The 26,674-nt window shown below is 32.4% G+C and overlaps 1 protein-coding gene across 2 annotated transcripts in view; it reads right to left on the bottom strand.

The window, feature by feature from the left end:
- The window catches only part of sns (nephrin adhesion molecule sticks and stones), a 279,269-nt gene that overhangs the window by 243,756 nt on the left and 8,839 nt on the right, over nt 1–26,674 (bottom strand). For both annotated transcript variants that reach the window (XM_076131563.1, XM_076131564.1), the window contains exon 2: nt 14,325–14,548. In XM_076131563.1, the coding sequence (XP_075987678.1) occupies nt 14,325–14,364 (40 nt within the window). In that variant the 5' untranslated portion in view covers nt 14,365–14,548. The remainder of the gene's footprint in view (nt 1–14,324; nt 14,549–26,674) is intronic.

Below are 26,674 nucleotides of genomic sequence, written 5' to 3'. Positions count from 1 at the left end.
AGGACAAATAAATGATTAACGTTTTTTGTGATGATTGATCCAGTTTCAACAACGAGGTGTCTTTCGGATTCCAAAGATCTCAGGTCACTATTTTGAGATTTTTTTATGTTTTGAATTATCTTGCTCCTATTTAAAACTAGATAGAAGTCTTTTACAATAGTTTTTTAATTATTTTATGATGTTTTAAGTGTCAATTGAGAAGAAGAATTCTTGTTTTTTTACCTAGGTTACTAGTTTAGTCGGGAAATATTTAATTAAAGAAAGCATATTATTTCTGATTAGTATGGTCTACCATTCGTTTACTCAACGTACTTACGTGGCGAGAAAGAAAAACAAGAAAGGCTGAACTCCAACTACGTAGAAAATATATTTTTGATAAATATAAAGTCGCAAGCCGTAATGGACAATCTTAAAGTGTCAGTCTCGTATGTACTCATGAGTAGAAATCGTTGAATCCAAACTAATATTATAAATGCGAAACTAACTCTGTTTGTCTGTCTGTCTGTCTGTCTGCTACTCAATCACGCCTAAACTACTGAACCAATTTGCATGAAATTTGGTATGGAGATATTTTGATTCCCGAGAAAGGACATCACGCTACGACCAAAAGGCGCAGAGTACCAGTAATTAATTTTACAAAAACGGGGAAAAATTTCACCTATTCTCTCTTATTGGACTCAAGCGAAGTTGCGCGGGTCAGCTAGTACTAATATAACAAAAATGTAAAATAATATTTTTAAAACAGTTCAAGATATAAATCTATTTTAAGACGAATAGCATTTTCAAAAATCTATCCAAGAAAATAAAGAGTTTTTTAAAGAATCGTGTTCCGTAATTTCAGTCTTTCAGTCCAGTGTTAAAGCAAACTTGTCTATCTAGACATAAAAGCAGATATTGGATCTGTGCCCAAAGAACGGGGTTTGTTTATATCGTGTCAACAAACTATAATCAGCAGATTTAGGTTACACAACAAAATGCTGTATTATAGAAAAAAGACAACTGACTGAACATCGTCCGAGTATAGTAGAATTGTATCCCGTCGAATCCTGATCCCATTGATCCCTTTGATCCCATACATAACTTGTTCGACACTTACGAATGTACCGTGTTACTCGCATGCCTGAGAGTTCTCTAGAACAGTTCTTAAAGGTATGCAAAGTCCCCATTGGCCAGCAGTGGAACATTAAATTTAAATTGTTGATGGACTTCGTGGCGTATTGTTTAAGGTGGTTGCCGTCAGAAGGTCGCAGGTTCGATTCCCATACAGTACAGTCATTTGTGCAATTTTGTGTCCGTTGTTTGTATGTTCATAATTCCCCGCGACACAAGAGCAATTCTTAGTGCGGGAGTTGTCAATTATTTAAATAAAAAAGAAGGTTACAACATACCTACTTAGAAGTAAAGTACCTAGTAAAATCCTTAAAACCGGTCCATTGAAGAGTGTCACATAAGCTTAAAACCTACAATTTCATCATCTTTAAAATGTAAAATGATAATATTTTACAAGAATATTCCGCAAATCCATTTTCCAGTATATAATTTAGTATTTAACACGACAGGAATAAATAGGATAGCCTCTTAAGGTAAAACAGGTCTCCACTAAGAGCTATTACACACTATCGATAGTTTAAACCGATAGTTAAGTGATAGTTAGATTAAAACCTCTGGATAATAAGCTATCAGCTATTTATTACTTAAACAGTTTCTTAGATGCTTAATGGGATTCTAAACTGCCTAGTGGCGGTAGTGTATGCAACTGCCAAAGAAAAGTTTCGGGTTCGAATCCCAGTTCAGGATGAAAAGCTGTTTCTGAGTTTTACTGTTGAGTATTTCTCAGTGGTTATCCGATTTTTTTCTGGTCTGGTCAGTCAAATACTTGGACTATGGACAATACTTACAGTCTTATCAAAGTCCAAGTCTTGTCCAAGCTATTGTCGCTTTAGTCCATAGCTTGTTTTTTACCCAAAAATATTGTATTTTCCTGTCTTCACTTGGGAATTTTAGTGCCAACCTATAGTAAACCAAATAATATTCCGAATTTATCCAACTTTTGTTCCGGATTTTGAACCCACGACACCAGAACGCACCGTGATATGGCACCTTAAACACCAAGTTAAACTAGTTTAGCAATTTTCCAGTCGAGAGTGTGTAAAACTCTTAAATCTAATAGAAGCACTCAACTAAATTGAACCGGCTATCCTTAAATACACAGCATTTCTAATACTTTAACTAGAAGTTATTTTTCTTAGTTAATTAAATGTTAAACCGGTTTTTAGGTCAAGAAAATATTATGAGAATTTCACTGCTGGATTTCTTTATGCTGGAGTTAGAATTTGTGGCCGATAGGTGGCGTTAATATAAATTTAAGAATACAGTCCCACTGCTGGGCTAAGGTTTATTCTGGACATGGGGACGATTAGGGCTTTAAGGTGAAATCATACTTCTTTTAAATTCTAATGGAAACAGTAGTATAAAATGGCATTTAATTTGGTTTTAAACTTATATTTTATAACAATACATAAGCTCGACTAGGCTTGTCTAGTAGATGCAAAAAAGAGTAGTGCTGCTTTCCAGTAATTATAGTATTAGTGTAAAAATAGATCAATAACTGAATTTATAAAAATGACTTTTTTACAAACAACAAATAATGTATAGTTACACAAATGACCGACAACACAAACATACAACCTTTCTCAATACATATAAATTGGCCAATCATTTAACCGTAATAGAAATATATCAAAGGCGGCAAATAAAAAGAAAACTTCGGCAAAAGAGTGTCGGGTGAAAAAAAAACTCCACCAATTCGGGGAAAAGTTGGAAATTTCGGGGAAAACTCTCCGAGTATTTAGCTGGTAAAGTTCTTAAGTCAATTACGGGACATCGCTGAGATATTGATTTTGAAAAAATACAGCCAAGTTATTTTTTTTTGTGACAACTTCTTTGAAGTAAGAATGTTCAGTTTTTTTTTCCTTTATTTTGTACTACATGAGTCACGCGGCTTCTCTTATTAAAAAATGTATTTTTTATATACTAAGAATGTAAAATAATCAGCCTAGCCTTTCTCTCAACTATGTTTAAGTCGCCTTCCAGTCTTACCGGATATTGTCAGACCTTTAAGCTTCTTCTTACTGGTAACGAAATCGAAAATATCATTCAATAAGGATTTCGGGTACTAAGGATAAGATTATAGGAAAATCCAATGACTTCAAACGCTATCAAAATCGCTTCAGTACGTTAGCCGTGGCAGAAAAGCAAGCAGACAGACATACTCCAATTACAATTCATTTAGAAAAACAGATACGTCTCCAGCATTTATTAGTATAAGCTCTTATTAATGTTCTAAATATATTAGGAAAGACAAAATTAAACGTTTACTCCTAAAATATAGAAGATATTTTCAAACATCTATTTATGTGACATTAAAAATACATTTTTTGTAAATAGATTAACCTTTGAAAAGGTTTGTAGCACTCACACATGAACATGTATATGTATAGACGTTTGTATGAATGTGGTTGAAATAAAATGAGCATGTAGGCATTGTAGCCAGCGGCGGTGTTAGTTGTTGTCCCCTTCAGAAACAAAATATTCATGATACAGCACTAAAATTATTTTTTACTAGCTGACCCGCGCAACTTCGTTTGCGTCACATAAGAGAATCATAATTTCCCCCGTTTTTGTAACATTTTTCACTGGTACTCTGCTCCTTTTGGTTGTAGCGTGATGACATATAGCCTATATCCTTCCTCGATAAATGGGCTATCTAACACTGAAAGATTTTTTCAAATCGGACCAGTAATTTCCGAGATTAGCGCGTTCAAACAAACAAACAATCAAACAAACAAACTCTTCAGCTTTATAATATTATAGTATAGATGTCGTAAAGACTACATATATTTTCAAAATAAATCCGAAATCGGCTCAAATAAGGAATGAAACATAACACATGTATTTGCTAGAAGATATAATGTTATATTGTTGTAAGATATTAATTCAACTCTAGTAGTATTTGTGATGTTACATATTGATTTCAACAGAACAGTTATCAAGCCTTATACACGAAGATGTACAGCTCCAGACGGTAATCAAATCGATAGAAACATACTGTCTACAAGTTATGAATAAATCGTGTCTGTATTTACAAACACTTTACTGTATTACATACTCTTGTAATAGAAGTAAAATGTAGTATACATTTTACTTCTATTACAAGAGTATGTAAGTTAGAATCTCAATCGGGACACATATTTGTGTGATGAGTAAGAGTATCTGTTCTGAGGATAGGTTTAAATTTGGCTGTATAAAGTATATGTTTTGAAGTATGTACGTATGTTTATCAGTTATTTCGTATCATATGATAACTTTGTATGTTCAGTGACTAAAAACAATGTAGTTCAAGAAAATTAAATAATATTCTAACAAAGATCCTTAGATCTATTCTTGCAGACGTTATAAAATATTATTGAGTTAGAGTGGTCAAACCTAAGCTGTTAATCAAGCATTGATTACGCTGAAGTTAATCAAATTTTGTACTTAAAACACCCTGGAGACTAGAAATATTTGCACATAAAAACCCATAAAAATGTTGCCCAAATAGGGAATCGCAACTAAGACCTTACAATTAGCAGTCCCATACAACTACCCCAAGGACTTAAACAACAGTAGAAAATTTATTTTGTATAGAGGTACAATAATTTCCAAACAAAAATTAAAAAAAAAACTTTGCCCTAATTTCTCCTCTCCCTTTCAAAATACAAAACTCTCACACAAAGTATAAATACAAAAACAAAACAAAACACAGAATTATAATCTTAAAAATGTAAAAGGCCATAGCTCCCTACTTTTATCATTCGTCGGGGAGCTTTTAAAAGCTCTCCCCAAAAGCTATGCTATACAAAACGACTTTTTTATCACTAAGCACTGAGTTTGACGTGAAATTATTACAATTTTGGGACCTCCTTGGATACGAGTCACTTTCTAAAATACTTTTAAAATTTTAAATGTTTGGAATGCTTTTAAATTTTAGAAAATATCTACCGCTTCACTTCTTCTAAGTGATTGGTATATAATCTATATATGTCAGATAGGTTATCCGAGACTCGTTTATAAGCCAAACAACAGCTTAGTTATTTAAATAGTTGACAGTATCTTTCAATTTGTTAAGAATTTTGGGTTGCGTGCGATAATAAGCAAAATTGAGACTAATTTTTCTTCTTTCGAAATTGGTCCAAAACTTGTGTATTTAAGTTGAAAAATATCGGCTACGAATACTGCTAATTTTGCGGATAAGTTTTTTTACAGTGAGGTTATCCAATGTATGTTTATCTGTTACAATTTAACACCGAAACGGCTTGACCGACAAAATTGAAATTTTGTAGGGACCAACTAGAATCTGAAGAAGGATAAAGGTTAGACAAAAAGAATACATTTAAGACATACAAGTGATAACCGCAAGTGAAAACTAGTTCACAAATATCTATAGATATAGTTGGTATTGTGTAATAAGTCTAGACGTCTAACAAGATAATATTAAATCATTTTACGATAAAAATATAACCAAAAATCGTTGTAATAACGATAATTACTAATCTATTTGAACGTTGAATAATTCAAAATGGCCGGCCCCGTGCGCCTAAAATTCTGCGAAACCCAATAATCTCAGCCAGGCTTAATAATTAAACTAGATTGAACAGATTTCAGTCTAGATTAGAAATATGTACTAAGTAATATATTTTATAGGATCTGTAGTAATTTACTAATATTGGATAAAAGATAAGTAGATTAAATGCCTGAGGTTATAATTTTTTGTTTAAATTTTGGTTCTAGAATTTTTTATAAAATGGTTGTAAAATAATCTATAGCCTTAAAGTGTAATATACTTTGTCTATGTTTACTTAATGATAAATAATGACGAATAGAAACTGCTTCTAGGCCTAAAATGTGTGGTAGAAAATATTTTTTATCATTTGGGAATCAAACTGACACTAAACTTGTTGAAAGTAAAAGTCGAAAAATCAACTCTACAGTGACAACTGTGATTTATTTTGGTGACTATTGGTAAGAAATACTTTGTACTACCACCTTGGTAGTTTGTGCTTACTAACACACGGTACGGTGTCTTTATATGACAGCGGCCCTTCAACTTTTTCCTGACAAAATTTCTTTGAAATAAGTACAAGGGTTTAGCCATCAAGGCGTGCGAGACAGACATTCATTTTATTTGTATTATTGGAGCATATGGTGCTATTAGTTTTACTTTAGCCAAGGCCTACAATCTAAGATCACTTAGATAATATAGAAGAGATTTATGCCTATTCCTTAGAGTCTACATAAACCTCTTAACCGACAAAAATCTAAAAAAAGAATCCTAAAATTCAGTCCAAAAGGACACAGACAAAAAAACACAGAGTAGAAAAATGACAATCTCGGATATAAGCAATGATTGGGCGACAGTTTTTCTCATAAAGTTCCTACAAAAATAGCAATAGTACGATACGGATCAGTGGGTGTAATAAAACGGGAGCGTTTGGTGAAAGGGCGCGACCCTATTCTCAAATACTTTGATCCCACGGCACATAGGGATGGGATCTATCGATAGTTGCGTAATCATTGATGTTTTTTGATTGGTTATGCAGAATTGGGTTTGTTTTTTCTTTAATAGGCGCGATTGGGGTCAATTATACAATCTTTGTCGTTAATGGTCTTACATACATAATATCACGCCTGTTATACCTGAAGGTTTAGCCGCTAATCATGTTAGTCTCAAGAACAAGTATAAGGGGACGAACTTTTTGTCTTTTAATTTAGCACCATCTTCTTCTTCAGCATATCTAACCAATTTTTATCCTCATTGACAATTGAAAATATGACGTTTAAATACATATGTAATTGCTTATCAATTCGCATGAAAAAAGAAGATCTCATTTAACATTACGTAATAATGTTAAAATGTAGGTACCATTTTATCGATATTCATCAAATCATCACTAATCTCGACAACACTATCCCATCATTAGCTTCAAATTAATTTAATATTTTGAACCGTGGGTTTATCACGAGCAAAATACACAGTACCCGGGTATGAATATTTGCAGGTCAAAAAGGTTTGTAAACAGCTAATTTTAATAAAACGACTTATAATGAGGAAATGGAAAATACTTGCTTTTATATACGCTTAGTAGGTAAAAACAAGGGTTTGTTTGACAAGGATGTAATTAGATTACAAGCCGGTTGACGGCTTGAAAGTGTAGCCTAAGATTATAATACAGAAAAAAAATCTAATAATTCAATAGTGTTAACAAATACACATACATGCACAATGTACATGCTATTACAAAGGGCGTTTTTCGTAATGAGAAATATTCTTGAAAAAAAATTCTAATGTTATATTTCAATAAAAAAATGGGCTCTTAGCTAAAAAAAGCTTGCGCTCTTCAAATGTTTTTAAATCATTTCTTGAACTATCAAAATAGTATATTAAATAAATATGGTAAAATACCTAATAAATCTTCTAATAATCTAAAAAAAAAAGTTAAAAGAGACCAGGCTGCTTAAAGGAGAATTTCCAAGCAAAAAATGATCAAAGAACAAGCATTATTCTAAGAAAATATTGAAAAATCAAGTCTTTCATAATATTTATAAATAAAAAAATATATACAGCGAGGGGTTAAGTTTACAGGGTGTAACAAAAATAGCTCAACGGATTATTATAAGCCTTTTCCCACTAAAACTTCTTAAGCTTGCAGCAAAAAGGCTTTAAAAAAACTCTTCCAAGTAAAACTTGCAAAAGTATATGAAAATAACATTTTCTTCTTTATTCTCGACCCATCATTCTTCCCCAGTGTTAAAAGATTTTCATCTATACAGGGTGTTTGATTGAATACCAAAACGGCACAATTAATAATAACAGAAAAAATAATGTGATCAATTATGGTTGGCGAAAGCGTTTCGGTGATGGATAGGTGGGGACCCTTACTATGTTTTGAAACGAGTTGTACGTGAGTTTTTCTCGAAAGGATGTAACAGTGTGCGACCGCAATCTGTGCAACCAATGTCGATTCGTGAGTGAATCCTAAGTAAGGAAGTCTTAGGACTTTAGATTTTGGTAGATTATGTAACTAGGTACCTATGCTTTTGAATTGGCGCATATGTGTGGATGATTCTTTTATTTAGTTGGTATTATTCGTGGTAGGAAGATAGATAAGTATCCATAGTTGTAAAGCATTATCTTGCCTGCTACATTTTTAAAGATCTTTTTTTAAATTATAAAATGCAGTATGTTTTACGATTATCTTCTTTAAGGTTACTTTTTAAAACTACTGAAGCAAAAAGAAGGGGCTATTTTTTTTGTGCACATTTCTTTTAATTTCAACATTTGCAATGGTAACCACAAGAAAAGATCTAGTATCTAAGAATTTGATTGCAATATTTCAAAATCACAAATAAATCAAACCACACCTCACGGTTCATTCACACTGATAAACTATGGGATCATAATAATAGTAGTACAACGGAACTAGTAATTCTATTGAACATACAGCATTGTTTAATTGTTCTCATTCTCATGACACATCGGAGTTCTAAGAACATTTACCGATACCTGTGTAAGTTACAAGTCAAAGGCCTCAGTCATGAAGGATTTGGCTTCTAACGGCCAGGTTCTTCATCAAAAGTAGCAGCCAAAGTATGGAGGAAAGTCAAGAGTGATAGTCACATTTGTTTTTTCACGTCTGATAGTTTTATGAAGAAACAGATTAATTAGCCTTTATGTCAAGAAAAAGTCAGTGGCTTTAGCCGTTACTTTAGATATGTATATTATAAGTATAGATGAAGAAACTGGCCGTAACTTGATTGAGTGCAGTCTGGATGGATTCAAGGTCTAAACCATTTATCAGTATCCTGTCCAGTACCCTGTATCACAGTAATGCATCAACATACTGGCAAGAATTCGATATTAGAGGTATAATCATTTTCAAAGATCATTGACAGTCGTTAACAGTAGTCAGAAACTTGAAAAACTGACAACCAGTCTTACTGAAGGGTATCGTGTTATCCCAGGTAACTGTGTTGTGGAGGCCAGATAGACAGTCGCTCCATGTAAAATACTGGTATTCAGCTGCATCCGATGAGACTGGAAGCCGGCTCTAACATATATTAGTTGGAAGAAAGGCTAGGCTGATGATGAGTGATAATTTTGAAAATAGAAAGTACCGTTTACCTCTTTTACTGTATATTACTTTGTTCATACCTGTATCCTACAGCTAAGCTCCTTATCACACGAATTCCATTCCCCAATTCTTAAACTTAAAACTTTATAAAATACTTTAATAAATCGCTTTAATAACTCTCTATCTCAGAAATATGATCGCCATTTTTCCGACAATTGGTAAGGGACGATATCTCTCAATGTATTGCTACATTAATACAGGAATTAGTAGAACGAGTGATAAATAATACACCCTGTATAGTCGTGACGTCACTGATCGAGTGCGCCGCCATTTTGGGGGCGGTGACAAAATGGAGCCGAGCAAAGATAATTATGATTAAAACAATATGTAGTTGGTATTATGTTTGGAACAATGGACGTATATTCGTTAGAAGTTTGCTTCTGACTTTTGCGTAGAATATTCTTTGCTTAGAGCCTTTCCACACAACGTCTCATGCGAAAATTGAGCACGATTTTGATGAGCACGTATGTATTCTATACGCTGTCCATACAAACGCAGGTGAAACGCGCTTCATACGGAAAATTTTGCCTATACTAACTTGTTTTGCTTTTGAAACAATAAAGTAATCGATGTCTTATTATAAAGATGTGCGTTCAAAATCAACTAAAAGCGGGTTTATAGGAATACAAGAGTTGCAGCGTCTGCGTTTGCTTGGCGTTCTAATTGCGTTGTCGTCGAATAACGTCGTGTTTGCTAGGCTCTTTACTGTTGTGATTCATTCATCTTTGTAGTTCGACATTTGGTGGCACAATGAAGCTTGATTGTTGATTCAAACATCACTGACCTGTCACTTAATAGTATGTTGCAATATTTAAAATGGCAGCTTTGCCAGTGTTAAAGCAAAACATGTTGCTATTCAATAGTTAGACTAGTTGTAAATATTTTAGGATTGGAAATTAGCCCCCCCTTGTCCAAAGAAAACCATGTTTTATTTATAAAGAAAATAACTAGCACTTTGACAATCAAAATTGCAAAAAAAATAGTCCTTTTGATAAATAGTGACGGTGCTTCATACATCAGCTTTTGTAAAAAAATTCAATAGCTACTTGGCTGACCATTTATGATGGTATCTTGTAGGAAATCGCTCATCAGTAGATCGATTCTCGTCGAGTACTAAGAACTTTCACTTTAAGTGCAAAAATAGTTCCTAGGCCTTCCGCTAGAGGCGCTAATCAAGTTTCCATATCAATTTTCTCGATAGCTAGCCAGTTGTCGACAGTCGATAGCGATAGAAAATCGCCCATTAGTTTATTTAATGCTACAAAACAGCAAAGTCTCTTAAATAAATCTTTGTCTCATCGGTTTCAGCTGAAAGAGACGCGTTTCAACACGTAACTAGTAAACTTAATTAATACATATTGATTTAACTTGGATAAACGGGCTCATAGTGAATAATCTATAACTTAGATAACAAGTTGTAAGTTTGTAGTTTGTCATACGATTGTGAACGTACATTATATGAGCTATTGAGTATTGACGTGTTTATAACGCTTTTGATAAATAACTTCCATACATGTTAAACTTTTATATCGTACTAGCTGACCCGCGCAACTTCGCTTGCGTCACATAGGAGAGAATTGGTCATAATTCTCCCCGTTTTTGGAACATTTTTCGTTGCTACTCCGCTCCTAATTGCCCTAGCGTGATGTTATATAGCCTATAGCCTTTCTCGATAAATGGGCTATCTAACACTGAAAGAATTTTTCAAATCGGACCAGTAGATTCTGAGATTAGCGCGTTCAAACAAACAAACAAACAAACTTTTCAGCTTTATAATATTAGTATAGATCTGATATTTCCACTTGTTGTTTTAATTAAAGAAAACTTGACTTTATCGTATGGTTAGTGGTCAACTTAGTGTCAGAGTTGCGCAATCCGTTCGTTGTCCCAACTCTTTGCGTGCTTTTTACAGCGAGAAAACGCTCAGCTTAAATATTCGTATGTGGCCACCCTACACTATGGCCGCAACAAGAGTTGCTTAACCCACACATCGTTTAACTGTCCGAAAAGCGCAACCGGCTATGAACGCATCCGAAACATAAAAAACGTCACAAGGTGTCGTAGGATTGATTTTCAGTGTGGGTAGTAATACCTAATGTAACGATTTTACTCTTAAGCCTATGTATGAAATATAACATAGGTTTTTAAAACTAAATAAATTAAAAAAATAAAGCATTTCCTTATTCTAGCAACCCTTACAGTGCTAAGCAAAAATAAACATTTTGACTGTAACCCTTATAAAACATAAGCATTCAAAGTCAACTACTTCAAAACTCAAGTCTAAAACACTACAAAAATCAAATACAAAATACAATACAATTGTAGTTGTTTTAATTAAAGTTTAATTGGTTAGAGGCTTGCAATAAATTATGGTCGCACCTTGTTACAGGGGGTTGGAATGTATCCGAATAAGGGTTTCGGATATGCGGGGTTAAAAATGAGTTCGCATTTTTAGGGTTGAATAATAAAGGCACTTTTAAAATGCTCGTTGATGAGAAAAGAGGATTTCGGTAATTATGAATATCTTGGCTGCAATTAAATTATAAAGCAAGCATTTCAGAAAAAAATATAAAAAACTAAACTAAAAACTTAATAGATTCGTAATACACTTATTTTCAGATATCTAGATACCGATAATTTTACTTTCCGATAACTTTATAAAAAAACTAATTTTACTAACTTTTAAAATGTTTATACAATTTCTTTCGATACAAAAGGTGTGTAATAAAATCACGCCTGTCATATCCGAAAATGTAGACAGAGAAGTAATAAATCTACGTTTTTCTATTAACAAAGTTAGTCTCATGTAATAGGGGGCGAGCGTATTGCCATGAAATGTATACTTAAATTATCTACAGCAAATCATCCCTTAAACACATCCACACATTAATTAATGTTTAATTATTTAATTATACATTGTATCCGAACCAATACAAGTAATAAAACCAAAATCAAATACGAGATAATCAGATAAATACGATTTTGATTGAAAAGTAATAATTGCGAAAGCAGTGTGATACCGATATTTAAATTACGATATGTTTTTGAGTGCAATATTTAAATTCGTTTTGATATCGCAAATTGTGGTACTACAATTACTACAATTACAGTTTTCCATATTCAGTATCAAAATACAACGCTTTTTACATTAAATTTGATCAAAAATTGTATTTGAGTTGTGAAAATGGAATATTTAACTGAATAACTAATGTTTTTTATGCTTTTGAATACTTTTTGCAATTGATTTTAAGAGAATTATGAAACAATGGTGGGCTGAAATTGTAAAAGATATCAGTTTCAGTTAATTATTCTATTCAAATGTACACTAAAAGGCTTCAAAATTCCAATACATTTACAAAAAATCTAAAACATAAAAATTCAGAAATGATATATAAATATTCCCTTTATTATTTTGTATGCCTAAATGAAATATCAGATTACAAAAAACACCTCCCATAAAACATCGAATATTTTTCGGATATATCCGCAAAACTATACAAATAACAAAATTTATTACTTAGGTATAACACGCCGTCGGATATTTTTCGGATATATCCGCACGACATTTGATCATGTATCCCGCCCTAAACCTAACCCTACCAATAAATACTAACTGAACAATAGCCATTTTAAAACGTACATTTTTATTTACCAAGCGATGTTAACATTGCCTATGGCTCGGCAAAGTTTTATTTACACGGGAAAGCGGTTTTTTGTTGCAGAAACTTTTACGATATTTTTTTTCGGAATAGATTTTTTAAAATGGTTTTTGAAATATTGGTATTAGATACATAACAGTCAAAAACTGTCATTTTCAGTGTATGTACGAAATATCTGATATTTTGCGATAGTTTTTGTACAAGCTAAGTTCGCCTAATATCTATAGCCATATTAGTTTGCTTTATATTTTTATGATATATACCACTGATATTTCTATATTTTGAAAGATATGAAGTAACCTATGGCGCTACTCGTTTACATTATATTTAGGTATCTGGCTAAGATCACAATTAGTTAGAAGCAAAAAGAAAGCTTTCTGTCCGACAATCGGAAACTGACAAACTTTTACTGCGCTACACCTTACCCCCTCAAGAATTATTTCGAATACTTTTTTATATGTAATAATGTCCTCCTAGCCGATACGGCTACGGCAGTCAGTTTCATTGAAACTGGCCATCTGTGCAGGACTTTGTTTATAGTGTCCAAGTGTGTGCACAATACACAGGTACACTCTCTATTCCATCACTCTCATAGTCTGGTGGGACGGATAACCGACACGACCAGTGAGAGGTCAGGCGCAGGACCGACGGCTTTACGTGCTCTCCGAGGCACGGATTTTTTATGTAATAAGAATATAATAATATTAATACCAACGGCTTAAAACAAGTCTTATCTATTCATTTTTATAGACACGTAAATACTAGCATCATTAGTCTCTCATATTTCTATTCCCCAATATAACTATAACATTTTCAGTACTTACAACTAGGTATTACGAATATCTGTAAAGTCTAGTCTAGAATACTAAGCAGGGATAACCTTCAATATTCTGATATCTAGTAATAGATTGTAGTCTGATTGTAATTGGGCTAGATTTTAGATCGAATTGAGGATAGTTTGATAAGTTTGTACATTTATAGCCTTAAAGGATAGTTTTGTGGGATATTAGTTTGTAATATTGTGTTACTTTCTAAGATGGAATGGTAGGGATTCTATTTTGGGTAATAGAATTTGTCCTTTTCTCGTTTGATGAGAAAGAGAGACAAAAGATTAATACAGCCAAATAAGTTATTATTTAAATAGCTCCATATTGTTTATAGTTTTATAATTGACTTTAATAAATAGAATAGATTTTTTGTCACGATGTAAAAGAAAAGAAAGATTTGCGGCTTATGTCAAATTTTCAAAAATAAAAGAAACCTGTATTAATAAAATCCAATAAAATGTATGCATTTACAAACGTATAATACGATACTCCAAAATTAAACACCCAATATCGATATAAAAAATATGGTCAAATTTAAAATCCTCCTCCTTTTAAAGTCGGTTAAAAACATACTAATTTTAAAGTATACCATATAAAAAAACACTTACCACAAAAAACGACGAGTAAATTTCTAATTTTGGCACACATTTTGACTATAACAACTGGCAACACTGTACATAATTTGCTACTCAGTCATTGAATCACCGGCACATTGTCACTTTGTCACGTTGTCACTTTGTCACGTAGTCACTTTGTCACGTAGTCACTTTGTCACTAGTCACTACACTGGCACTGTCACGTCACTGCACTAACATTGTTTCAGTTTGCGGATCTGTAAAAAGAGAAATAATTGTTAATACAAGTAATTAATACAAAAAACACATAGGTATTATAAATCTAGGAGTAGTAATGTCTGTTAGTCACAACTTATTAATAGCTGAATTGCTTAACTGATTTAGATGAAAAATAATCGCATGATACACACAGACGAACAGCATATAATAGCTCGAATACCGAAACAAACTGCTTGAAAATTAATATTTTGATTTTTTTTTGCTTATATTATGAACTATATTTTGATGCCAAAGGTAGTTAGTAAAATTACCTAAATCATATTATTTACCTAAATTGATGTAGATTTAAAATCCTATTATCGAGATTTTCTTCTGATTTTTACTCCGTAGCTATTTATAAACGACATATTAGTTATTCCTTAGAAGAGCCAATACATTAACTACTAAATTTTACCTCCATCTCTACCTACCCCCATAAAAGCATGATATATCAATATCCCATCACCATTTCACAAGTGATATCACTCTTTACACTTGAGTACCTTTTATGTGTACACCAGAATCAATGCAATTGCTTTACACTTCAGTGAAAAATATTCGCTTATCTATTTTGAGTTTAAAATTTAGCTAAACCATAGCTTACTGTATCATGAAAATGGATTTTTGTTTTGAAACAGAAAAGCGTATATTTCTAGTAAATAATAAGTGTCTGAAATTTTATTTTTGAAGGGTATTTGAATCCGAAAACTTCCGTTTTTTAAGGAAAAACAGAAAAGCCTGTAGAAATAAGAAAAAACATCGAGAAGAACGAAAACCTTTGTCCAGCATTGGGATGCAGAGAATAACTTATGCCATAACCAGAATTCGAACAGACACATAAAGACAAACTTTTCAACCAAAACGTAGTTACAGAATGTACGCTCTTTCCCATGAAAAGGAAAAAACAAAATATACTAATCAAATTGCTCTGCTTACGCTCATTTAACTAAAAAGATCAAATATTCACCCTAAAAGCAACACATTTAAATGTTCAAAAAATGCTAGATATTTAAAAATCCTTTCATCCAGAATCCTAAATACACAACCAGATCTTTTTGTGCTGAAACTACAAAAAAGTTTTTAGTAAAAAAAGGTACACTGGTTTTTTTGAACACAGAAAAACCTAGTCGTCAAAATACTGCTTTACACAAACAGAGAATATAAAGCACGAGACTGGTTTTGTTGAAAGGATTTCAATATGTTTATATTTCATACTGTTTTTAAATCATGTTGATGCTTCATAACAAGGATCTAGGTGATGTCTTGATGACCGGTAGTTCTGTAAGACAAGATGTATGGATGTGAATGAAGCAAGGGAAATTTCTAAGGATCATACCAAGTGTTGTCTGGTCTCTGTCTATCCCTATAGGAACAAGTCATAATTTTATTTATGTATGTATGTATCGATGCTCAAAACATTAATAATAAACGATTATAGACTTTGGTCTATATACGATTTCAACCCCAGTTCGTATAAAAATAGGGTTTCTTCTTTCTTGTGGAAAAAATTACCAAAAGCTTAGACTTTTAAAACTCTTACAAACATACAAACAAAACTCAAAGAGCAACCAGACTGTAACCTAGTTAGGTTCCAAAATAGATCATCTAGCTCTCTTTTTAGTCATATTTTCTAGCGTTTAAAAACCCCAACGAATTTAAAATGATGAAGCAACAAAAAACACCCTAAGTTATTTAGCGAATGAGTTTTTACGACCGTGCCGGGACCCCGAGACATATTAAGTCAATTTTTACAACTATGACCCCAAAATAACGCGACTTTTATCCACAATATTAATGAGTCGTTATTCTTTTATGGACCTTTTAAAAATATCTTTGGAATTAAAGGGATTTTTTGGGATTTTGACGGAAAAAATTGATGTTTTGACAACGATTTTCCGGTTAAGGTTGCTGTTTATGATTTGTAAGCTTATAAAATGCGTTTTTATGGCGTTAGTGATGAGATGTCACTAGCACGTGTATCGGTAGTCATAGGTTCGATTTCCAATTAAAAAAAATAGTGGCGTTCTTTGGTCTATGACTGACTCATTGGGAAAAGGGCGTGGTTAGGTATGTATGTATGTGTAACTAATTTTTTTTTCAATTTATGATTGTTCTTTGTGTTTTAGTTTGTGTTTCTAAAATTCTTTAAGAAATAAATAGTCACTCATTGACTAAATACTATGGACAAAGAAATAAAATATTTGTAACAAGTATCAAAATTATTTGATTAAACTAAATACCGATCCAGAGGTAACAAACCTAGTCATTCTTTAAGTAATTCTAATAAGTCCAAAATTTTCACAAAAAAAAAAGAAAGTTTTGCAAAAACATGCTTTAGGGAATTTCGTAAAGACCGAGTCGACGATTTCATTTTAATTGGGGTATCATTAGTATAATACTTTTTGAAGTTTTTCTAAATATTTGCTCTTCGTATAATTGGGGATGGGGTGAAGGTAAATGAAAAAAGGTTGACCTTTCCTTCAGCGAGCTTTTTATACGATTTATGTATTAAGTTTAGGTAAATTTTATTTAACTGTTAAAGTATAAATATGGCTTATAGATCATTATTGGTATTATGTATTATTATTTGTAAACAGTTTTTTGTAAATAATTGGACACACATTTTTTTTTATTTAATTTAATCAAACGATATATTTTACGAAACTGTAGATGAATGTATTTATATATTGTAAAAACGACAATTATTTGGTTTAAAATTGAATCTAGTTATTTTAAGCAATTCTTCTTTTAGGCAATTATTTCTAGTTTGTTTAAAAAAACTAAGACAAAATCTAGAATATATTTAACTCGATTCTAAAAATTCTATGTAAACAAGAAATTTTATTTCAACCTATACTGAATATGTCTAGATTAAAAAAATCTTGATAAATATTAACCCTAACTTACTTATTCAAACCCAAAATTGAATCGTCTCAAAAACCTACCAAAGATTAACAAGCCTTTTACTTCCTATCTATCCATCATTATCTAATCTAACCTCTTTCTAAGTCTTGAATGAAATCATCCCACCAAACAAGTAAGTAGCCGTTGCCCACTCAACAAAAAAAAAACATTAAGTTGAAACTTGATTTTGCTTACGACACAGCCATGCCCACGCTTAGCCCAGTTTAATATTGTTGTGTGGGATAAGTTGGAAACTTATGGTGTTACTGTGGTCAAATTGGTAAGCGATGGGCAACTTTGTTACTCTGTGTATTCATATTAAAATTTGGTTCAAACGATGAAGTCTTAGTTCAATAGATTTGTTTCAAAAGTCGGTTTTCCTTATAAGTAGGAAGAATCTTGAATTGTTTTAAATGAATGCCAAATGTATATTCCAGTTTTTTTTTTTGTTAAAATGTCTTGGTAAATTTACCAAAACTAATTTCATTGATTCCATTTCTGCACACATAACAGTCAAATTGGATTCCACGTAAACATATTTCAGGCATTTTCATGATTTTTACCGAAATTCTATACTTTCCATGGAAGAGTTCCAAAAATCATACTTAAGGTTTAGATAACTGACAAGTTAACTCAATTCTCGCTACAGTTAATAACTTGCACCGCACATTAACATCTATATGTAGGCGGCATAATGTTTGAGAGACAATTATTTTGTCTGTCCGTTTGTCGCGGTTGTTAGTCTGTATGTAGATACGCCTTTTTATTTGTTTATTTGTAGTAAAGAGAAAACTACTCGTTTAACTGAATGACTCAGAAAGAAAGATAATGTTGCACTTATTTATATTATAAAGATTGCAGTTTGTTAAAAGTTTTATTGTTTCTTTTTCGCATTTATACACTTCCTCGTTATATTTCCTGAAGCCTATTCTATTGCTGTTAGCTATATTTATTAGAAAGACTATGAATTAAGCTACATAAGCAACATTATAGAAGTAAGATAGTGTAAAGCCTTTCTTATGAATGTGCCTGTTACGCGCAAGGCTCGTCGGGGTGACAAACTTGCAAAATATAATCTAATGTTTAACAAATTTTCATCGAGACCCGTACAGTAGTTTTAGCGTGATCGAGTAACAAAAATATATCTTTTTGCACTTATTATATTTAATTTGAAAAAGTATTTAACACACAACTAACAAATTATACGTAAAACTCTTCCTCGGAAAATATTCTATTCGGAAAATTTACACCTTAAGAATTGATCAACCGATTCGCAAGAACCGCATACAAATTTGTTCAGTAAGCTTCGAGTTCATCACGAACAGACAGACACAGATGGACTTTTTTTATAACATATAATAAGTGAACTAGTATATTTCACATAATAAAATCAAATAATTTCCCCACTCAATTTCCGTACATTTAAAACTAACGCTTAAAGCTCTTAAATCAATTTTATAGTGCATAAAACTATTGAAATTATACTCGAAGGTAAAGTGACACTAAAAATAGTAGTAAAACGTTTGATTGTCACTAAAATTATCATATTGTGGCACTAAAAAGTGTCCGGCGATCGCGTTTTATGCGTTTTTACGATATATTGTAATTTTGTTGTTATTTAACGTATTACGAATTATTAAGAGTTGTTTAATTTTATATGTATTTATGGGTAAAAGGTGTGAATGTTGAATGTTTGGTTTCAGGTTCAATTTACAAGAATTTTTGAAGTATCCACGCAAAATGTTTTACGTTTCAGTTACGTTTTCACACGCTACAGTACGCTTTCACAGACAAAAATGATAAACCGAATTTGATGAAACTTTTCAAGAGGATAGCTGTACATTGTATACACCCGGGATAAAAAATCAAGGCTATTTTAAGGCAATAATCTACAAACCTTAGCCTGAAATATGTATTATTTTACATAAATCAGATCAGCTAATTACCAATAATAAGTACGAACATTAGTTAACATGAACCCTGAACCTCCCAATAGACATCCACACCTACACCTACTGCACTAACAAGCCTTTAACAAATAAGTATAATCTTTCACCACAAAACACACCTTACAATATATTATTTAACAGTTTGACATTTTGACAGTTTGACACAGTTAAGTTATTGAGTAACAGTGTCGTATAACACGCGGGCGGAGCCGTGGGCGGTAACTAGTATGTGAAATGTACTATCTAGACGAAAGCTCCTGTTTTGATTGTTGAGATAAAACAAACATACAAATTTATATTTACTATTGTTAAAGATTTGTTACGCTTGTATGGCTGAACCGCTGAACCGATTTTGATAAAATTTAGTTATAAGATAGGTAAAGATGTATGATCTAATATAAACTATTTTCTTTTTCAAAAATCGAACGCTAAGCGACTGAAATATTGGGTCATCTCAACTAGCTACATATTACATGTTTTGTCTACACTTATGTCCAAACGGAATGGTTAAAAAAAATACCTTAGTAACAGTAGTCAAGTAATTAATAAATAAATAAACCGTGCACTCAGGTACTATATTCACACAATTTTCTTTAAATTTACGACTTAACCCGGCTTCGCTCGGTTTGGCATAAACAAATTATACACTGAAATCTTCATTAAGAATCAGTATCAGGTCAGTAGATTTTGAATTTATCACGATTATCACACGCGGCGAGGGTTCTTTATTTTATAATATTTACTACCAACCATTCTTACTCCATCGCTACAAAAATAGACTTCAAGCTAAACGAAGTGAAAGCAAGAAAAAATATCTTAACACTATCATTACCTCAGCTTTAAAGATATAAATAAACGCGCAATTAAAATAATTTACCACAAAATAATCCACCATCTTGCAACGGGTCGACAAACGACATTGAAATAAGAAAAAAAACGTAACTTGCAAAACTCGTCCATATTTGCCACACATGTTATATTTCACACGCAGTGCTGAGTACTTAAATACTAATTATAAGCACTAATTTATATTTATGTTTTCAGGGTTGGATACTAAAAAAAATAAATGGTTTTCATTTACATATATAATGTAAAAAAATAGTAGCATTATATCCTATACATACATATTATATACATAATATCACGCCTATTATACTCAAAGATGTAGATAGAAGCGTATGAAAAACACCTACATTTCGCCATTAAATACTAGTTCTATGTAACAGGGGGCGAGCCTATTGCCATATACCGGGCATGTTACCAAACTCCGGGTTGGTTATAATTTTGTCATATTATTAAAACTAAGCACTTTTGTTTCGTAGAATTTTTTTTTATAAAACAGTAATCGTAACGAACCGAACCCGTTTTTTTAAAACCCATTACTGTCCCACTGCAGGGCAAGGGTCTGCTCCCAAACGAGGGGGAGAGGTTAGGCCTTGAGTCCACCACGCTGGCCAAGTGCGGGTTGAGGACTTTGCATGCCCTCAAAAAATGTATTAAACAAATTTAGTGCTTGCCTGTATCCTTACCTGTATTAACACATGAATTATTTTTTACTTCTGGATTTTTTACACTCACACGAAGTCACGGGCAGTTAGCTAGTTACTTAATAAATGCAGAATAACAAGTACTCTATGTTATAATGAGTGAGAAAAACCGACTGTTTACAAGTATTTGTTAGCCATCAAAAGAAAGACAAAACAAAAACTATTTTGTTTTGAAAATACAAATATTTAGTTCTTTTGTGTATTTCCAAACAATCAGTCATGTCTACGCAAAACATACGCCATTGTTTGTACATGAAGAGAAAGGACAATTAACATGATTCATGTTTTATAAATATTTTTTATTATTACACTTTTTAATTAAATAAAGATCTATTGAAAAATAGTTTTATGTCATCTTGAATAGATAATGGTGAAAGAAAATAATTTATTAAATGCTTTTGTTGTTTGTTATCTTAGAGAATAGTTATCTCGATTGAAACACGCATTTCTATAGATGGAATTTTAATAATATTTCTTTGAATAAAATACCTTCGTGTAAAAGGCATATTAATCTATCATATTGTTTGGAATTAAACAAATAAATAAAAAAACAAACACACAGAGACAGAGAATTCAAAACCAGTCATAAAATAGTTGCATGCTTCTTCAATATGCGATATTAATAGGTTACCTACATGTAAAATCATGGTAAATCCTTTAGCGATTGAAAAGAGTGGCCGTGAGTTTCTTGCTAGCTTTTCTTATAAGGCTCCCTTTCCGAGCTAGTGGTAGATTCAGTAATTGTAACGACTATCATAAGTGTCAATATTTGACCTAAATGAATAAATGATTTGATTTTGATTTAGTACTACCCATCTCAAATCACACTTAACTTACTGACCTTTAAAGACTTTGTTGCCAAGCACTCCCTTACAAAAACAGGCCATAACTAAACTTAAAAAAAAACATCCAAAAAAGTAAAATCTATGATCGTTATTAAAAAGTTTTGTAAAAACACATAAAATCCCGAACAGTTTTTTACAACATCGTATAAAAAAGTTTTGTTCCTCCCCAATAATTAGGCCTGATAATATCCTGAAAGTTTCACAACGTAAAATAGGGGGATGTTAGGGGAGGAATTGGCAATCGATAGGTATAATGTCACGTTTTTATCTCGAGAATGTTCTAGAGTTAAATATTGATAATTACTGTCTCTTAGGCGCAAAAGTGAGGAGTTCTAGGGTTCTCAGTTTGGTTTAGCAAAATTATTTCTGGTTTTTTAATCGACTGTTTCGCAGGTCTTGGGTTTGAATCTCAGTCGCGCTAAAAATATTTCTGATCATTAACAAATCAGATATAATATTTTTCGGCGCGTCCCTGCGTTCCCAAGATATTAGAATCGTCAGGCTGTTTTACCAAATTATTAGATTAAAATCCAATTTGTCCACTTCACAAAAATAATTTCGTAGTCGTTTTTTACATTTACTGTCACTACCAGCAAATAGACTTATGCATAAGTGAAACGTGAACATGAAACACTCAATAAAAATCTACACAGGTAGTTAAAAAAACTGTAACAAATCGTTTTCAGGAAACAAAATTCGACACTAAATCCCAATATAATACACTAGCTGACCCGCGCAGCTTCGCTTGCGTCACACAAGAGAGAATAGGTCAAAATTTTCCCTGTTTTTGTAACATTTTTTACTGGTACTCTGCTCCTATTGGTTGTAGCGTGATGATATATAGCCTATAACCTACCTCGATAAATGGGCTATCTAACACTGAAAGAATTTTTCAAATCGGAAGTAGTTCCTGAGATTAGCGCGTTCAAACAAACAAACAAACTCTTCAGCTTTATAATATTAGTATAGATTTACAATCAGCTAAAACAAATGCAACTCATCCTACACACACACACACAGACAGACTGTATGTATGTCTGTCACATATGTTCGCTAAATATGGCCTCCACATTGCCTACGTGGGAGATGAACGTTGCTGAGCGACTGTACAGGGTGTTTACAAATTGTTATGTTGAGTTTTTTTCTTTTAAAGATGTGTGGTGGTGTTTTGTTTTTGAATAGGGTGTGACTTTTTTACATTTTAATTTAGTCTGGATGAGTGAGATCAGATTTTTGTGCGTCAAAAACAGCGTATTTTATTTAAGATAGATAGCTCGCCCATGATTCTTTATTTACTTTTACCATATTATTATGAGCAAGCAATAGAACTCCAAATAAATAAAATAATAGTTTTAGAGCGTTATTCTAGTGGCTATGTCTATTGCACAAATCGACGATATTCTTAGTACACATGTCTAAAATCCTTTTATGATTGCAGTTACACCAGAAAAATTTCGCAAGGATCGTAAGCGCCTAAATTCTGCCTACACTTTTCGAAAAAAAGTGTGATGATAAAATTATCCAGAGTTCATCGCGTTAATCCCCGTGTCATATTAGATGAAAATACAAAACATTCAAAACCAATTTTCATAATCGTTTTGAAAATAATTACGTAATAACTACGAACTCTGTCAAAACAACGAAATTACGAATCAAATTTGTATTTATCAATCATTTGTTGAAACTACTAAACCAATAACACGGTACAAATTTTAATCAATTCCTAATCAACTCGCATTGTATAACCTCTTCATATAAAATGGAATTATTCCAACCGTACAATGAAATGGAAATCACTAATAAATTAATTATAATTGCTTGGAATAATTATTCCAAGTTCTAACGTTTCATATTTGCTGGAATAATATTTGCTGTAGCAATTAATCTTTGATTGTAATTATTAATTGCATTTCAGATAAAAATTCCGATAAAATGAATTGCCAAGATTTGTATTTTACAACGCCGGAGTGTTGCATCCAAAGGTGTATAGTGAAAAGTATGAAATACACATTTCTCCTTTTACATTTTGAATTAAATCACGCCTTCTTCCCAAAGTGTTAGAAGACCAGAGAACGCCACTTGGTACGATCCTTACAAACTTCCCTTGCTTCATTCACATCCATACTTCTAGTCATACAGGACCACCGGTTATGAGAACTAGTTTACATAGTTAGTCCCATGTATAAGGTAGTGAGCCATGGACTGGATAAGTTACTAAACTCCGGACTATTTTTGAGGACATTAGGAATGGAAGAGATTGTAACCTTATGGCTTATTGTTCAAACCAGGAATCGAACCTGGTAAGTTGTGATCAATAGTCACGTACGTCACGTCACCATTGCTAAGGCCAATTATTAATGTCTTTCATATAAAATACTTATAAATTTTATGACAACGATTTAAAAGTAATAATTCGCATAAAAAACTTTTTCAAACTCATTTGTAAAATTATTCGATATCAAATAATTACAGAATCACAGTTTTGGAATAATTAATCGAAGTTTTCAAAGTCAAATGTAATTGGGTTTTTATTTGAAATTGGAAATGCCAAATCACTTTTTTGCTATTACGAGATTAATTTTCTTTGGGATGTCATTTTATTAATTTTTAATGAGAAATCACTTAGAAAAAATATGGCTTAGTTATGAGATTTCGTGTTATATGTTTATTATTAAATACTATACAGGTTTTAATTAGAAAGTGCTTATAATGTTTGGGAGGAGAGCCTTGCCCAGCAATGGGTCAACAGTGGTGAATATAAAAAAATGCTTTAAATTAAGGACTGCTTGACGCTTCGGAACTCAGAGATTTGTTAGTGTTCTATCTCCAATAAGAAGAATACATAAATACCTAGTACCAACATACATTTCTAGAGTTTAAAATCAGTAATCCATTTCAGTTACTTACTAACTTAAAAAAACAGCTCTCATAGACATTTCTACGATTAAGAGGTATTTTAAATTGTTCTAAAACAGCGCACCCTGTATAACAAACAAGTGTAATATTATTTGACAGACTTCTGATAAAAATATATGTAGAGTCGACCAACGCGACAACCACTAATATTACTTAAATAGGCACGCACGTGCTTCACTAAATATTAAGTCTCATTTGAAAAATATTCCTCACTGGATTCTGCCTGCAACTGCGTTGAAATGAAAGATTTTCCGAGATCAAAAGTAGCCTATGCGGTAACGTAGGTTATATTATATTCTACATAATATATATTTATACATATAACTCAAAGGTGACTGACTGACATAATGATCTATCAACGCCCAGCCCAAACCACTGGGCGGATCGGGCTGAAATTTGGCATGCAGGTAGATGTTATGACGTACGCATCTGCTAAGAAAGCACTTTGATCAATTCTACCCTCAATGAGATAAAATAGGTGATGAAAGTTTGTATGAAAATCTGTCCTAAGTCACAAACGACGCGGACGAAGTCGCGGGCAAAAGTTAGTTATACATATTTGTGCCCAATTTAATTCGTATAGTAGTTTTAACATGATTGAGTAACCTACTATAGAGTATCGCGCAACTGTAGCGTGATTTTACAGTCGGTACTATCGAGTATCGAGAGTTTGACATTTAAAATGTACTACAAAAGTAGTTCCTATGGCGCCCGCTAGAGGCGCTGATTAGTTTTTCATACAACTTTTTCCGATAGCTAACAGTTTTTTGGTAGTTGGAAGTCAAATTGTAGAGTTAGTTAGAACGTAATTTACATTTCTGCTAAACCCTTTATATAATAAATACATGCATGATATACAACGATAATTATATTCGGAACAAATAGTAATCTATCATAATTAGTTTGTACACGTAATATTAATAATAGCTAATTGAACAGAATTATTGATGCGTGCGATGTCGGTTGTGAATTAATGTCCATTTGTTAATAAATAAATATCTATTCTCTTTTATGCATACACTAGCGGACCCGACAGACGTTCTCCTGTCTACACGTCTTTAATTTGAAAATTTTAAACTTTTTTAAATAATCTAAACCATTCTCAGATCCCCTTGAACACACACAAAAAAATCCATCAAAATCGGTCCAGTCGTTTAAGAGAAGTTCAGTGACATACACACTTACAGAAGAATAAAGAAAGATACATAAAATCTCGCCTTCTTTCAGATAGTTTGAAGGTGGAAAAGGCATTCTGAGGTAAAAACGTGTTCGCGTTAATTCTTATGTGTTTTTTTTAACCCATAACTGTCCCACTGCTGGGCAAAGGTCTCCTCGCAAACGGGGGAGAGGTTAGGCCTTGAGTCCACCACGCTGGCCAAGTGGGGGTTGGGGACTTTGCATGCCCTCAAGAAAAGTATTAAACAACTTTTACGCATGCAAGGTTTCATCACTGTTTTCCTTCACCGTTGGAACAAGTGATATTATTTCTAATACATACAAAACTTCGAAAAGTCATCAGTATGTTGCTTTGGATTCGAGCCTTCCCATAGGTACTCTGGCCACATGGTTATACTAGTTATAAAATACATATATAATTTAATTAACAAACATAAATAATTACTAGTAATATTTACTTAGTAACTATGGGACAGCAATAACAGGTTACTGACTAAAGACTAACTTATTCTCAGTTTCCCACAGTCATATGTTCAGTTATCGTTGTGTTGTCCTAACATCCGGTAGATACAGGTTTGAATCCGGTTTGATGCATATCGGGACCTTTTAGCATATCAAGGGTTTGCAGATTATAATGTTTGTTTTAAATGTGCGGTTTAATGGTTGTTAATCAATAAGTTTAAGTACCGGTTTCATAACTTTTAGATAAGTACAAAATAACTAAACTGATGGAATTGTGACAGTTGTTTTCATACATTTGTTGTCATTTTATTAATCTATACTATAAT

Source organism: Anticarsia gemmatalis, chromosome 26 (assembly GCF_050436995.1).
Source record: "Anticarsia gemmatalis isolate Benzon Research Colony breed Stoneville strain chromosome 26, ilAntGemm2 primary, whole genome shotgun sequence".
Lineage (NCBI taxonomy): Eukaryota > Metazoa > Arthropoda > Insecta > Lepidoptera > Erebidae > Anticarsia > Anticarsia gemmatalis.
The sequence above is the reverse complement of the archived record's forward strand: the minus strand, read 5'-3'. Positions and strand labels throughout refer to the sequence as shown.